Below are 16,670 nucleotides of genomic sequence, written 5' to 3' on the forward strand. Positions count from 1 at the left end.
CAGCAACTCTGCATGTGTGGTTTTTGTTGCCTGACAGTTTGTCACCTTATATTGTCTCTTTTCCTTTCTCCATCCTGATTCTTACTAGTAATTCAAAAAATAAACATTTATATCTATCTTTCCCTCCCACTCTCTCTCCCCAGCATAAGAAGGAAGGTGGACCTGTTATAGCAAGTCCAGAGGAGAGTGAGGAAGATGTTCAGAGGGCTGGAGCCCCTCTGCTCTGAAAACAATATCACATCAAGATTTAACTGTCTGACAAAAGTCTTGGTTTAGATGCCCTGTGTCATGAGGCCTCCTTTCCTAGTGAAGCTGCAAGGTTAATCTTGAAAAGCTGAATGTCATGTGGGCAGAGGCAAGTAGTTGGTGAGGACAAAGATTTTGGGAATATTTGAAGGTTAATGATGCAATTTGAGAAATCTTACCGTTTAGGTTTTACTATGCAACATCTTAGAATTTATTTAGAAAAGAAGTTGAACAAGAATAAAATCAAACTAAGACTTTGCAAGTGACTACTTTGTTCCCACATTTTACACATAAGACTAACACTAGAAGCACTGGTTTAAGAATGTGTTCTTCAACCTCTTTTTCAATCATTACAGCTTTTTTTCAGCTTTGCAATTCTTATTTTGGGTGATTTCTACTTCATATTCAAATAATACTAATGAAATTTTTTAAGCTTGAATTTTAGGAGATCAAATTGATACATCTGATTATGAGTGGGTTAAACAATATATTTTTGTTTTATAGCACTGAAGAACGTGGAGATCTTCTAACATTTTTTAGAAGCCTTTCAACATATGCTGAGTGGTATGAACATCGTAGACACACCTTCCTGCATTTCAAGGTAGTGTCTATCAAGCCTTTTTTTTTTGTACAATATTTATTGTTTAAGAAGTTTAGTAAGACAGAGCATTGGAAGTGAAACTGGCTGTCTTTTGCAGAATATAGGATCTTAGCTTTGTATGTGGTGGTGAAGAGAATATGAGCTAAAAATTTGTGCTGTGTTCAAGGGGCAATTGAGCAGCAATTGCTGTGCTCCTCATGGGTGAAAGAAAATAAGACTGTGCCTTTCTGTGAAGAAGTCAGACAGTTTGCTTTGGTATTATATTTTATTTTGATTTTAAAAAAAGGAAAAGAAGAAATTAAAAGAAAATAACACTTGTAGTCTTTGGCATATAAATGTTGGTTTTGAAGGATTAGATCTGTTTCTCTTGAAGATGTGTCAGGGTGTGTTTGGATGACAGCATTTGCAGTTCTAGAGTGTTTTACTTGTGTGGGAAATAAACTGTTATTCCCTCCTAACTGGAACATAGTATTTGAGCTTAGTTTTAAATTACCAGTATTTGGCTTGTTTGTTTTGGCTTTGTGCTGGTTTTAAGATCAACAACTAATCCTTGGAGTAAAAATACTACAGTCTTACAGACATAAAACATCTTACATGATGCTTTATGTTAGAGAAGAATGTTTTAGCTGCTTAATTGTTTGTGGTTTCTTGGCTGAGTTTTATGTACCTCAAGAATTTACTGTCATTAAACTCAACACCATCTTTACTTTTCAGCTGTAGTATCAAGTATCAACATTTCCTGTTTTTTCAGTCTTTTAGGCCTTTGAGTTCTGTGCCAAATTAATCAATTTCTATTATCCAATCAACCAGAACACAAAAAAGTGTTTTATTTTCTGATAGCACTAAAAAAAAAAAAATCCAGTCCTCAGGTGAGCAATGAACTGGCATTGCCTAATACTGCTGGCTTTTGTCTAAGGGCTTTTCTCTAATCCCTCCATAAAAAAGGTAGAGCACCAAGAGCTTTAGGGCTCTGCAACTGTTTTTTCCAGCCTCCCTTGATGCCTTCTGATCCTTAGATCACCAGTGACTGTGGTTTCTGGGACAGTGATTTGGTGAACTGTTGTAAATAGTTCTCATTTAAAAATATAATAAAAAGACAAAAATAGGAAAGCATTTTGGAGACAATTTTCAAATTGTTGCTATATAAGCAGTTTTTGAAAGTATTTGTTCAGATGGTGAGTATAAACAATGAAATTATCTACTAATTACTGAAAATTGTGTGAAGATAATTCATTGAAGACATTACAAGTTGGTCAGTATTACAGATGTTCTTTCTAAAGGTATGTTTATTTCCATGGTCAAAGACAAAGTTGAAAGACAAACCAGTTTGGGAGAATTTTTACCAAATATGACTGACTGTGTGCTTATGGAAGAGTATTTTAGACCTTCTTATTTTTGTTAGCATTGCTAATCATTTAATCTCGAAACAGAAAACTTTCTCAGGTAAGAGAATTAATAAAAGGGTTCAAAGATAAATCTGACCATTCAAATAACTAGATTGCCAAGGAGAATGTATATTTGTAATTTTATGATTTAGTAATTTGTGGGAAAGCAATTAGATATATGTTGCTAATATATGCATAAAACCAACTCAAGAGTCAATCCTGTTAATATTCAAACTTACACAACATTAAAATGAGTCTGTAATCTTTGTATTTATTTTTTCCCCTGTTTCTGAGAGAAAATTTTTGGGGGGGAGTCTAGGGTTTATAGCTGTTCTATTAATCTGTTTTGGTTATTTTTAAAGAGATTTGCCAAGGCTTCTATGTAGAAATAAAGTAGTTCCTGATACTTTCCTCAGAGTGTAGTGTAAAAACACCAAAGGTAGTTTATTTTTTCTTTCCTCTTTTGGTACTTGAGAAGAAAGGGACAATGTAGAAGTGGATGAGTACTTCAAGTAATATTGAATGTTTTGAGATTAATGGCAATTTGAGGTCGATTCAAAATAGGTTTTGAAGGAGCAAGTGTAGTGTTCACTAAGTATTCTGTATTCTATATTTGTCACAATAAATATGTCTGTAAAATGGATTTACATCTACAAATAACCTTCTAACCTTAGTCTGCTGTGAGGCTGAACAACTGAAACATGTTGGCATGGCTGGAAGAGCAGGTTGTTGAACCTGATACAGGTAAACAAGAACAAAAATTCAAGTTTTATTTGAAATACAAAACAGAAATTAGTGATAGGAAAAAAAATGAAATGGTTTACATTCAGCTTGATACTAGTACTGGTCACAGAAACAGGAGGTGGAAATCCTCCCTACTGAAGCCTTTCTCACTTCATGTTTTGATTAACTTCCTGTGAATAGGGAAAGTAAAGTAAAACCCATCAGAGAACTTGGTGCCTTCATGAGACACTCAGAAGGTACCACTTGTCTATTTTGGTTTGCTCACAGAGTGTTAAGCGCATTAATTAGTGTTACTGATGATAATTAGTATGTTTCAAAAGTATATACAACATTTTAGTTTAAAATTAATCATGTGGTAGGTTTTAGAATGCTTACATGTGTGTATATTTTACAAAAAATACGCATTTATTTGTGTATATGCATATTTGGTGATATTTACTGGTATTTATTTATTAATTTTTGGTGATTTACTGAAAAGAGTTTTAGTAGCAATGATTTGTGATGAGAATAAGATCACAGCCTGTTGCTTATGTAACACTATTACACTTACAGCTGGGTTTTTTCCATCTTAGGCGTTTATCACAAGAGACGTGAGAGAATTGATGGGTTTAATTTTTTCCAAATAGAAATTTGGCTTGACATTGGAATGTATTTTTACGTGCTTGAAGTTGCTTTTTACATTTTGCTAAAAACCTGGGAACATCAAAGTTTTATTATTTATGTGGAAAAATGAAAACCTAGTATTGCTGCCAGACTTGGTTTAGTTCTCAATTAAGACAATGGAATTTCCTTCTTGTTACACTAAATAACTTAAAATGGAAAATATTGGGGGTTGCTGTTTTTCTTGGGTAACAGGTTCAGGGCAAAAATATGTGTTCAGAATTAGGTGGGCATCAATTCCTCCCAGCACAAGCACTAACAAATCAAGGCTTAGCTAAATAAGATAAATAAAACTAATACAAAATATCTTGTAAAATCAATGTTTTAGATGTAGTGATACTTCATCATGCATTTGATGCTTAACTATTTCTGCTAATTAGGAATCTATACTAGCTTCAAAGTTAGTACAAAGTGGATGTGACAATAGTAACTAGCACACCTTTGCCATTCATTTGTCTGGAGGCTTTACACCTGTGGGAGGTATTGGAGGAGAGAAACTGGATTTCAGAAATGTACAGTTGTGGAATTAAAAACATGGTGTCCCTTATCAGTGATGGCCAGTTTTAGATTAACTGAGTGTCGAGGTCTGCACGTGTCAATTTATGTTCTTAATATGCTGCAGAGGTTCAAGTAGTTGAGTGAAATGCTTGAAGTTACCTCTGATTTCAGATAAATGATGGAATCAACTCTTCTTTGTAACTTCAAAGTCTGATTTGATTTTTCCCTAATGATCAGAAGTATTGTTGTAGAAGGGTAATTCTTTCTTTGGTCTGACATCTAGATGAAATCATGCTTACTTACAGGTAAACACATGAATTCAGCTTTGCTCCTAACTATATTGTCACATTTCCTGTCAGGAGAAGCTGTGGAACCAAGGCTTGGTCTACATCATTAGTTAATAACAAAGGTATTTGAGTCTCTTATGTTGTATGTAGACCGTTTTTAAAATAGGAAGCTGATGTTGCAAAAACAGCTCTTGTGAGAACAGCTCAGCAAAACAGATATATTTCACTTAAAATACATTGTGTAAAAACAAAACATGTTATTTTCAAAGCAGAATAGTAGAAGGAAATCTAAAACATCTTTGCAAAGTTCCAGTTGCTATGTTGCTCGGTGTACTAAACCTAAATAGGAGTCATTTCCATTTACCACAAATTAAGTTTTTAAGGAAATGTTAATGAATTTAAGCTTTGAGAAGTTCTGTTTCTAAACATAACTTTCTCTCATCTGCATTTTCATCCAATATACTTTTGAAGGTTAACTAAAAAGATTTCACTCCAGATTAAACGAGTGGGATTAGAATTCAAAAGTATTTTTCCTCTTTGGTTTGCTCAAAGAAAATCTTTCATTTATTTGAAAATAAAATGTGGTGTTTGTTCTGAGTGCTGGTAAAGAATGAGAACAACCAGTTTTGTGTGATTTTTATCTAAAGAGTACGTGGTGAAATAGTAGTTGAGATAATGTGTGTGCATATATATATTTTTACACTTTCATTAACAGAAAAGATTCTGAAAGCATGAGGGACACCATAACTACTGAAATGACTGGTTTGAAATGGTTATTTCAGAGGAGAACAGTGCAACATAGCAGGTGGTCCTGGGTATGCAGGGAAAAGAGCATTAGTAAGGGAGAGGATATGAACTTGTAAACAGAGGAAGAAGTGATCCTTGTTAGCATGCCTAGGTCTGGCATGTGGGGTGGCACGAGCAGTGCTAGTAGTATGTTCCCACGGGCAGCATCCTCAGGCAGGAGAAGGCGTTGACGTGCTTGGCCAGGACGATGGGGTTGCCCTCCATCCTTATCTCGTCCATCCGCGTGCGGATGTAGCGTGTGTTGTTGGACTTGCAGAACGTGTCATCCGTGATGGTGGTGATGTTGTTGTACTGCAAACCAAAACATTTTCATAAATGCACACATGCATTGTTCATAAAAGATTAGAGCTTCTTTTTGCCATTTCCTATCCCTGATGTACAGAAACCAGTAATAAATCCTTGCATGGGAATTAGCAGCTTCTGAACTTCTGGATGGTTGTGGCCATACACATCAATATGGTAAATTGTTTTATTCAGAGGTGCAGTGGAAAACTGTACTGGGAAGTGATTTAAAATAGAGCAAGTTTGACTGAAGTGTGTAACTTCAGGGGTGTTTCCTAAGAGAATGTTAAGGAAATCCTTTGGGAATACCTGAAGGTGAAGAATGCGCAGACTCTCCGGTAAGTTCAGGGGGACAGATTCCAGTGCGTTGTGTCCTAAGTAGAGGTAGGCCAAATTTGTGAGTTTCTGTTAAACAGAAAGAGAGGTTACTGATGCTGGGATTACTTAAGGTTAAGGAACTCATGCCTGTTACAAGACATCAGTAATTTTTTCTGATCACATAGCCTGTAAACTGATGTAGCAAATGCCATTCTTTTACTATGAATCTTGAATTCTATTATATCAAGAAATTCACAGAACAGACCTTCTATGTTTGGGAAATTTCAGTGACAGCATGTTGGTTATAAAAGTTGAGACCACTATAAATTACTTTATGTATGTTGTTTATTAGTATTTCTGTAGTCCTCAGAACTCTGAGCCATCAATTTTTGAATATGTTTTCTTTACATGTTAGAGGGAAAGCAAGCAGGTGAGAGATTTCATAGAAAATTCTTTTCTACATGGAGGACATGAGGGAGTGAGTGCACAAATGACTGATAGTCCAGAGTGCCTTAAAAGCAAAGCAAAAACTGCTTCATCATAGTTTGTTTCTTAGAGTACAAAAAATACAGAAAAATAATTTGGTGGCAGACTGAATAGTCTGGTTACTAATTTTGGTTACTTTGATTACCTAGATTATTGTGTTTTTCCTTACCTTGAAAGCATTTGCTTTGATTCCTCTGCTCTTGATTCTGTTTTGGTTTGCATTAAATGTTGTTAGTTTGGGAGGTAAAACAGGAAGTTTTACAAGTCGATTTTCAGCAAGAGAAAGTTCTTCCAACAGCAGAAGCTTTGAAAAGGCTCCATCTTCTATTTCTTCTATCCTATTTCCACTAAAATCAATTCTTCTTAAGGTAGCTTTGCACAAAAGAAATTTAAATCTAAGTATTAACTTCATAATTACATGGCATTTGAAATGTGTATGGCTGTATATGCTAAATGTTATACTGTTGGCTGCAGCATCTAAATTGTGATCTACAAATGCAAATACCATTAAAATTGACATCTGGATTTCTTCCTGGTCTTAAATTGAAAAATTAAAAAAGGGAAATATTCAAATGCTCTGGACCCTTGTTTTTGTCTTAAAGAAATACTCTGGATCCTTCTTTTGGTCTTAGAGATAACATGATTTCAGATATTCAAAGAATTTGTCATGCTGTGGAGTGAGATAGCTGGCAGACCTGTCCCTAGAGCATTTGAAGGAAAAATAATGCCTAGTCATTTAAGAATGTCTGGGATACAGAGCTGAATTTTATTTTTAGCAATCTGCTCTTTGCCTGATTGTTTGGGAGTATTAAGATGTTTACAGGGTCCAAAATGCGTATCCATTGTGCCTTTCCATTTTGTATATTAAAACAGATGGAAATCGGGGTGTCACTTACTAATGTCAGCAAAGTCTGAGGCTGCAATCCTTTTGATCTTGTTGAAGCGAGCGTAGAGATAAGCGGTTTCCTTGGGCAGGGGGGGCACGGCCTCGATGTCGATCTCCTCGCAGTACACGGAGCCGCTCAGGCACACGCACAGCAAACACGTGGGCAGGTCTGCCAGCAAGGGCAGAGCACACAGTTACAGCACACTCAACTCACTTGAGCTTGGTTACTCAAAATAGAGTTTTCTCTAGTGTCTTTTGAGATTTCCCGTTGTTAGGTTTTTAAGAAGTTCTATTTGCATCAAGTTCTGAGAAGATTTATGTTCTCAGCTGTCTTGGGTTTTTTTGTTCTTTTTATTGTGTGTGATTTCCCTGAGTATAATCTCTGTTCTTACCTGAGCATGTGAAATGCTATTAATTGACCTGAATTCAGTTTAAATCTGTAGTGGGCGAAGAGTATGGTGAGTGTGACAACTGCAAGTTTGTGACCATGTTAAATATCACATCTGGAACCAAACCCAAAAGGAGAAACACCTGGCAGTGCATGCATTTGGTACTGTAAGTGCATTGGAGCATTTCTGGCAGGTCACACAATATCCTGTGTTATTCCTAGCTACTATTTTGTCTAAACCTTTTGATAAAAACTCCAGCAATTATGTTTATATTTCATATGTTGTTTAGGTTGGAAAGGACATCAAAGATTATTTCATTCCAACCCCCTTGCCACAGGGACACCTTCCACTGGACCAGGTTGCTCAGAGCCCTGTGCACAATCTCTATTGGTTTTATACTGAGATTTTCGCAGCTGCTGTTTCAAGTAGAGAGAGAAACTTTTTGTAATATAGTTCAAGACCTTTCTGGCTTGCCCTAGTCCTTATGGAGAGTAGTAAAGTATCAGTAACTTCTGCTTTGCTCTAATCTTTTCTGCCAGCAATATTCAAATACATGTCATGAATGTGGCTTTGAATTCTGTTTTATCACCACTGCTGTGTCTTGTGCTGTGTTTTCTATATTTTGAGAGTTTTGGTTGGTTCCACCCTGCAGTGAATGCAGTACAGACAGCAGGGTCATTCCATGTGGTAGTTGTCACTACACAGCAAAACAGGAGCCTCTACAACCAGTGAGGACTGGGAAGCCAGCATGTAACAGTAAATCTTTTTCTTACAGCAGCACTGCAGAGAATAGAATGAGGATTTTGAGGTTTAGCTTTGTGAATATCATCGTTTTTAGGCTTCAGAGTTCTGCCCTATTTGGTGGTTTGCGTTTTTTTTTTTTTTAATTTAGTGGCTTGTTTTCATATGTTTGTGTAGGAAATGGAAAATGTCAAACAACGTTGTCACTGTTAAAAAGGCAATAGTTTTTATGCATGTCTGTCTAGAAGCTCTGATGTTCTTGGAGACTTGCTCAGCTTTTGATGGGGGCTTGTTGACAGGTGCTGTTTGGCAATAATTAACCTTGAATTAGCACTTTGGTAGACATTGACAGTCCACTGGTCTTGCTGAGTGATCAGTTATTTTTGGAAGTTTATATCACAGACACACAAAATAAGTGTCTCTTTTTCTCACTGCTCTGTTTGGCAGAAAAACTTTGTCCTTTTCATGTGCAGAGAGCACTGGAGCTTGTTAGGAGAAACCTGGACAATGTACCCAGAGCCTGTAGGAAGCTTTGGCAAGTGAAGAATGTTGCTGATGTATTTTAAACATTGACCTCCCTGATCATCAGATGTAAACTTTGAGAATAGCCAATAGTTCAAATAAATCTGTTGAAATCATTTAAGCACATAGTATTTCATCATCACTTGGTTAAACTGTGCAACTTACTGGAGGATGTATTTTGTTTTTCTTCGTTGTCTTGTCTAACTTATTTAACTTGGGTACATCTCAATGGCAAATATGACTGGACAGGTCTGTGGAGATGCTTACAAGCTGTGCTTTGTGTATTCAGAGTTTCCCTGAGGATCCTTTAAATTTTTCAGCCTGCTCCATCAGAAGTTACAAGGTTTTCCACAGTAGATATGAAAGATATTCATAAATGAAAAGATTCATTCTGTATGATTTGTTATCTTTTGCACTTTATATTTGTATGTTAAAATATATTCTTTTGGATATCTTATACATCGCAATATTCATATCAGTTAACTTACTTGTGTCCTTTGTTGGTGGGACATCAAGTTGGCTGTCATCTCTTTGCAGCATTAGGGAAGTGTCAAGAGAAACATTTGTTCCATCCTTTGTGAGAGAGCAATTGTTGTTTTAAAATACAAACCTCAGACAAAAAGCCACAGAGCATTACATGCATTTGAAATAACATCTTTTAAAGTGAACATCCTACAATATACCTACCTATGGCACTTAATTTTTAAAATGCTTTTATAGGTTGGCTGACTATTGTGATGTATTGTTACTTTTACATGTGAACTATTCACTTTAAAAGGCAAGAAGGGAAGATGCTGCCAGTGCATCTCAGAAAACTGAAGTTCTTCAGGAAAGCAGAGTACACACAAAATAGAAATAGAAAATATAGTCTGTATGGTGGGAAGGAATATCTAAGTGGTGGTGTGGCAGGCACATTCTTCTCTCTCTCAGGATTTTTTCATAAAGGAGCACAGAGGAAAGAAAGAGAAAACAATTTCTATTTCTGCTCCTTGTTTTTCCCATGTGAAATGTGTTTGGAGAATTGTTTACCTGGGGTGATTGCTTGGTTGGATTCTGGTGAGGATTGTTTGAGCCTGATGGCCAATCCAATCCCCCTGTGTCTGGACTCTCGTGAAGAGGGTCACGAGTTGTGAGAGTTAGATATGGTAGTTAGAAAAAGTAAGTATGTAGTTTTAGTATCTCCTTTAAATAGTATATTAATGTATTATAGTATGGTTATAATAAAGAAATCATTCAGCCTTCTGAACTGGAGTCAATCATCATTTCTTCCCACCAGGTTCACCTGCATTTACAGTAGGTGGGTATTTACAAACAGTTTTGACAATCAAGATTTTGCATATAATGAAAAACTAAATAGGATTCTTGTGAGTATAAGTTGTATTTTGTTGTTGTACCCAAATAATCTCAGTAAAATGACTGAGATGACCTTGCATTTAAAGTTATTCAGAATTCTTCCTGGAGATAGTCATTGCATCTTTTCAATTGCAGGACAACTTAGTTTATAAACACGTTCCTTGCAGGTATTAGCTGAAATTGAGTAATTTGTTTCCATGATCTCTATGTTAGTCTGTTTTAAGGTGTGGGCTGCTCACAGAAAGGACCTCTTCACACAATCACCAGGTTGGAAGAGACCTTCAAGATCAAGTCCAGCCCTAACACTTCAACTCTACCATGGCACCAAGTGCCACATCCAATCTTTTTTAAACACATTGAGGGATGGTGACTCCACCACCTCCGCAGGCAGACCATTCCAGAACTTTATCACCCGTTCTGTAAAAAACCTTTTCCTAACATCCAGCCTGAATTTCCCTTGGCGCAGCCTAAGACTGTGTCCTCTGGTTCTCTCAGTGCTGCCTGGAGAAAGAGCACAGCCACCTTTCAGGAAGTTGTAGAGTGATAAGGCCACCCTTGAGTCTCCTTTTCTCCAGGCTGAACACCGCCAGCTCCCTCAGCTGCTCCTCACAGGGTTTGTGTTCCAAGACCCTCAACAATGCCTCGTTGCCTCCTCTGGACGCACCCGAGTGTGTCAATGTCCTTCCCAAATTGAGGGCCCAGAACCGGACACAGCACTCAAGGTGTGCCCTCACCAGTGCTGAATGACCTCTCTGCTCCTGCTGGCCACACAATTCCTGATCCAGGCCAGGAGCCATTGGCCTTCTTGGCCACCAGGGCACACTGCTGGCTCATGTTCAGCCAGCTGTCGACCAGTTCCCCCCAGGTCCCTTTCTGCCTGGGCACTGCCCAGCCACACCGTCCCCAGCCTATAACGTTGTAGGGGGTTATTGTGGCCTCTTGTGATGCAAGGAGCCACAGTCAGGTTTTCACTGGATACTGGAGGAATTTTAGAGAATTACCTATTATTACTGTATTTACAGTATAAATACAGTGGCTTATACTGTGATTTGCATGCAGTAAAGTTAAGGGGATTTCAGTTTGACTGTGGTAGTTGTGTTTGGCTTGCTTGCTTTTTTTTTTTTTTTTTTATGGGGAATATTTGTAGGATAGAACAAGCCAATATGTTTTTTGGTTTGCATGGCTATTGGAAACACATGCAGGAAAGAACATTGTGAGATGTGGAAGATGTTTTGCTTTAAACATGCTTAAGGATCAGGCTCTGGCAGGAGTGCTCTGTGGAAAAGCTGCTTGCACACTGAGTGCTGACAAACGAACCCTTTTAATTTTCTTAATCCCCCCCCACTCTCCCCTCCTTCAGGCACACAGTGGTTCATCTGCAAGTGCAGAGTGCAGGTAAGAGCTTTCAAACTCCTTCTGATACTCTGTTTTATTTGGTATTTAGTTGCTTGCATATACTTTACTGTGGGAATTTTTTTATTCTGCAGAATAAACCCCTCAGGCTTGATATAAAGCCTGAGAAACAAATATCTTGGCCAGCCTCTGTAATTTTGACCCCTTTTTAGCCTGTGAATCATCCATCCCTTGGCTCTCCCCTGTGTCTGCCTCTCCAGGCTCTGGCTCTGCTTCGGACTAGTTTGGTTTGTCCTAGTGAAGTTTTTGGGTTCGCGCTGAGGAAATTTAAGGTTCTCAGTAGGATTCTGGCAGCAGTTTGGCCAGAATGCTAAGTGGAGGGAAGCTGGGGGCGTCAGCTTACCAGCTACACTCCAGCAAACAGCAAATTTCCCAGAAGCTTTCTGCAGAAGTTAGCTCACAAAGATAGGTTGATTAGACACATGAAGACGTGGACATTAAGGTATCTGTGCCAGTAGAGACTTCTGAGTGCGTGGACTGCTCATGGAACAAGTGGTGTTGTATGGCTGCTGCTGGTTTGGCTCCTGAGGGACATTTAATAACATTTGCTGGCACAGCTTATCTGTCCCAGGTGAAGGTTTCTAGCACAGTCTCCTACTTGAGCCATCAAAGTAGTCTTTGGTGGGCATTCTTAGCAGAATATAATGTACTGCTAATCTCTGCCAGTGGGAAATGTCATTAAAATTAAAACTGGTAATTTGCAGAATACCATTAAATTCCTAAAATTAAAAAATATTTGCTGATCAGCCATAAAAATTCCTCACTATGAAGTGTCAGTGCAAAAGATTGTTTGGATTATAACCACAAGTTCATTACTTGCGTTTGTAAGGAATGCACTGAAGGAATATTGGCCTACTCACGTACTTAAATTCCACCTGCCTCTTCCACTGTACTGCACAGACACATTAACACTTTGCATCTAAATACTCTAACCATCTTCAAATTTCTACAAAATAATTTATTCATCTTATAACACAAAGGTTATATTCAATGAAATGAGTTATTCCAGATGTGAGACAGCATCTAATTTAGTGGTTCTGTTCTCTTGTGGAAATTAAGATTTTGTGTTTTAAATTGCTAAAATTTTATTCAAGACTGGTGTGACTGTGGTTTCAAATAATCATAGTAATAAATTTCTTCTGATGTTTTTAGTAAAAGTCTAATGGTTTGTTCAAGCATACAGTAAGGAGTTAAATTTATATGCAAGACAGATTTCTGACTGGGCATGCTTGAGGAAACGTTTGGCATGCATTTCAGTTTCATTTAACACTTGGAATATTTGGGGAGTAAAATTGGTGCAATAAATGAATAGGAGATCTGTTTGTGCACCCCATGATGTAAACTGGGAACACTGGCACTTGTGTCAATGTAGTTGTTGCACATAAGGAACTCATTTATTATTTTGCAATGAAAACATGTCAATAGAGACCTGATCTGATGGAAATAATGACTGACTACATTCCTAGAATTATCCTAAGCAGAACTGTTGGCCTTCGGAAGACCACCAGCTTATTGCAATGCCAGGACTTTGATTTGTCTGTGGCACATTTGTGGGAACCATTTCCATGTAGGTATACTCCTTGTTCCTTTACTGAAGCAGCAGCAATCTTCTGCAAGCAACTTATTGATCAGTGTCATCTGATGCTGTGCCTGGCTAGTTAAAGTTAACAGGTTTAGTAATTTTTTAAAGACTTACTTCTGAGTGGATAGTCACCAATTAGTTAGGAGTCATTTATATAGTCCCTTTTTCATGGGTGTATGAACACATGTTACTTCATCACTGTGGCAGATGTCAGATTTAAAAATACCTTAGACATTTATTTGATATAAATATGTAGTTGATTGTTTTAATCAACATTGGAGGGCTGTAATTTAAGTAGATTTGGGAAATAGTAAAAAGGTATACAAAAGGGATTTTTCTGTATTTAGACTGCAATTTTTTTTACTTACTATCTTTTGCTGTTTTATTTTTCTTGCTTATCAGTCTAAGTTATTGTAACAAGTACAGTGAATATTAATGAAAACCTCCTTGAGCTTTTCATACTGGGCTGTTACCACTTGGTTTGGATCTGTGGTATTTTCATTGGCAACTTCTCTTGGGACAATTGCTGCTGTTTTATCTCCCTGAGCAGTGTTGTATCTCCTTCTCTATTGGTGTGTACTGGTTGGGTCTGAATGGAGATGTGACGTTTGTAACTGTCCCTGGCAGCTGAGGTTGTGGCACTTCACTTAATTCTCCCATGGCTTTGTGTCTTCTGCTGTTGTATTGAAATTCAGAGGCAGGAATGTGGAGCACCCAGCAAAAACATTCTGTTTGGAGATGCTGGTGAATGCCCTGAGATGTAGGGGGGATATTCTCTTTATTAAGCCCCTCAAAGTGTTAATGCATAAGTGACTCCTCCAGCACTGGACAGTCTATAGAAGTTCAGGACTGCTGAACTGTTGAACTGTAAAAAACCCAAACCACCCACCTCTGAAAAACTTAGGCAAGAAACTTTTTTGGCAGGTTAAAAGAGGAACTGTGGTTTATACTGGCAGATTATGTTCAATAAAAAGGGGGGGGGGGGTTTCAAATTATTACTTTGGTAGTTAAAAAAAAAATCACCTTCCTTGTTCTTAAGCAAACTCACTGAGTTAATACAGCATAGTTAAAACTGTTGAGCTAATAATTAATATATCTGGTTCTTGAAACTCTTAGGATTGCAGGCACATAAGAACAGCAGATGTTTAAAATGATGCTTTAGCCTTATTTGTGCAAGCCTGCCTTCTGTGGCTTACTCAGACTGTAGCAAGGGTAAATTTTTTTTTTTTTGTGGTTTTAGTTTGAGTGGCTTTCCCGATGTCTGAACTAGTTGTAGGTTTCCCTGTTATTTTAGGACTTTTTCATAAAACTCACATGCATGCACATAACACCTTTTTCATATAATGCTTGTTTTAGTTAAAAATATTAAAAGGAAAATATAAATAAAATACCTTTCTTATATCCTTGGATTGCATTTCATAATCTTGTTGGGTGAGGCTTCCCATGGAAACATCTGTATCATACTCATAAAACTGGAGTGATTCTTGCTGTAGAGGTGGTGCTGGATTAACCAAAGGTACAAACACAAACAAAAAAAAAGTAGCCTGCAAAGTCTCCATTCTTGCCCAGAACAATGTATGTGGTTTTCAGTGAGCTGGTGAAGATCTGCTCGTGCCTGGACCCTGAAGAACACTTTCTTTGGGACTGGAAATGAAAATGCAATCCGTCAAAACAGTATTTAAAGCCTAGAGTACTTGTTGGCAGTGGTTTCTAACACATAAGGAACATGGAACAACTTTTAACTCTTGGTATCCTTTAATTAGACTCTAACTTTATAAAACCTATTCTTAACATGAGAAGAAACTGGGAAATAATAAACATTTTATAACAAATAAGGAAAATATTCTTTATTGCATTTGTTTGTTTCCCAGTTTGTTATTTTTGTTAAAAGCAAGACAATTTTGTTACTATTAAATATTTGGCATATATGTAGATTAACTAATTAAAATATGTGAGGTTCAAATGCATTTTTCTTTGTTGTCAAAATAAGGGTTTTCAAACTTAAATGCTCTATAACAAAAGCCTCTCAATGTCTTATACTTTACATGTGAGACTAAACAAGAGAAGATAATACCCTCAGAATATTATACAGGTTGGGCACTTTTCAGGCAGGAAAGGGGAAGAGGCTGCAAACATGATCTTTGAAACATTACAAATATGCATGCACTATTTTAAAAAATAAATCTTTGCCGAGCATTTTTCTCCTCTTCACTGTAGTTTTATTTAAGCTCGAAGTTAATCTACTTTTAGGAAAAAAGTCCACCTACCTTTTTAGCAGATTCCAAGCTCTTCACTGAAAAAACAGATATCCTTATCTATAGTTACTCTTTTGTCAGTGTACTTTAGGTTCAAGTTATGCATTACATCCAAATTGTTGAACTGAGTACTCTCTCAAAGTTTGACAGTCTGAAAAGTGCTTTCCATGGGGTAAAAATGCTTTGCCAGCATTCTCTCCCAGAGTGAGAGGTAATATCCTGGGGCAGGGGGTTGTACTCTGCATAACATTTGCAAATGCTAAGCCTGTGTAGCTCATCCTACTTTTGGTGTTCCTTGTTAAAATGGCAGCTTTCTTCTTTGTGGTGATTTGCTCTTTATATCTGCTAAGGCTTTTTCTGTAAATCAAATATTAATTGTGGAAACTGGAGGTCTCTAATAAGGCATGTGTTATCCATTTTGTGAAATGTTTCAGCCTAGAGACAAAGCAGCTGCTTTCTGAGACAGAGGTAGAGCCAAAACACGCGTCTGTTGTATTAGTCACATTTTGTGAATAGTAAAATGTTTTATTACAAGTTGTGTATGTTTAGAGAAATTTTACCTATCTATGAAATGGAAACTTTTCAGTCTGAGGAGTTCTGGAAAAACATTTTTTGGAATTTCTTGTGTTTGTGTTGAGATTTTTAGACAATCAATGTCTGAATCCTTCATTAATTGACTTATTAGACATTTATTGGAAAATGGGTTTCACAGAAAATACTTTCTTTGAATAAAGTTCTGTTTCAGTTTTACAGATAACTCAGTGAGCACTCTCCAGGTGTAGAATTTCCATCTGAACTATGAGCAGCAGTTTCTGGATTTGTAATGCATTTCTTCCTCCCCCATCCTTTTCCTCATTATGAATTTTTGGCAGTCAGCACAAATGGGAGACAGACAGACCAACTTTGAAAGTTTATAGAGTAGCTTTCTCAAGTCTTTAAAAAGTATGTAGCAATAAAATCTAGTGGGAATATATCCAGATTTACATTTCTCTCATTTCTCTTTTGTTGTTATACCTATTTTCTTTTTTTTTTTCTAGAGTAATACTGATGATAAACTGTGGAATTTAAGTTTTCTTTTAAATGCTGCCTTGTTTAGCAGCCAAATGTCTGTAGGAAATCTGCAGAGTGGCTACAGCCAGTTGCTGTCTAAAATCTTTTCGGGTTTATAATCCCACCAGTTTCTGAACTCATTTGGATTTTTTAAAAATGTTTGTA

General features: G+C 37.0%; 2 protein-coding genes across 4 annotated transcripts in view; one reads left to right on the forward strand and one right to left on the reverse strand.

Moving 5' to 3' along the window:
- The window catches only part of CENPP (centromere protein P), a 112,705-nt gene that overhangs the window by 9,673 nt on the left and 86,362 nt on the right, over positions 1-16,670 (forward strand). For all 3 annotated transcript variants that reach the window (XM_068201548.1, XM_068201549.1, XM_068201550.1), the window contains one exon: positions 751-847. In XM_068201548.1, coding sequence (XP_068057649.1) covers positions 751-847 — 97 coding nt within the window. The remainder of the gene's footprint in view (positions 1-750; positions 848-16,670) is intronic.
- Positions 2,978-15,866, reverse strand: OGN (osteoglycin). The gene is made up of 7 exons (XM_068201547.1): positions 15,468-15,866; positions 14,592-14,844; positions 9,341-9,425; positions 7,211-7,369; positions 6,484-6,686; positions 5,820-5,915; positions 2,978-5,519 (listed from the first exon to the last, which is right to left on the reverse strand). The coding sequence occupies exons 2-7, from the start codon at positions 14,757-14,759 to the stop codon at positions 5,349-5,351; spliced, it is 882 nt and encodes a 293-aa protein (XP_068057648.1). The 5' UTR covers positions 14,760-14,844; positions 15,468-15,866; the 3' UTR covers positions 2,978-5,348.

Source organism: Anomalospiza imberbis, chromosome 11 (genome assembly GCF_031753505.1).
Source record: "Anomalospiza imberbis isolate Cuckoo-Finch-1a 21T00152 chromosome 11, ASM3175350v1, whole genome shotgun sequence".
Lineage (NCBI taxonomy): Eukaryota > Metazoa > Chordata > Aves > Passeriformes > Viduidae > Anomalospiza > Anomalospiza imberbis.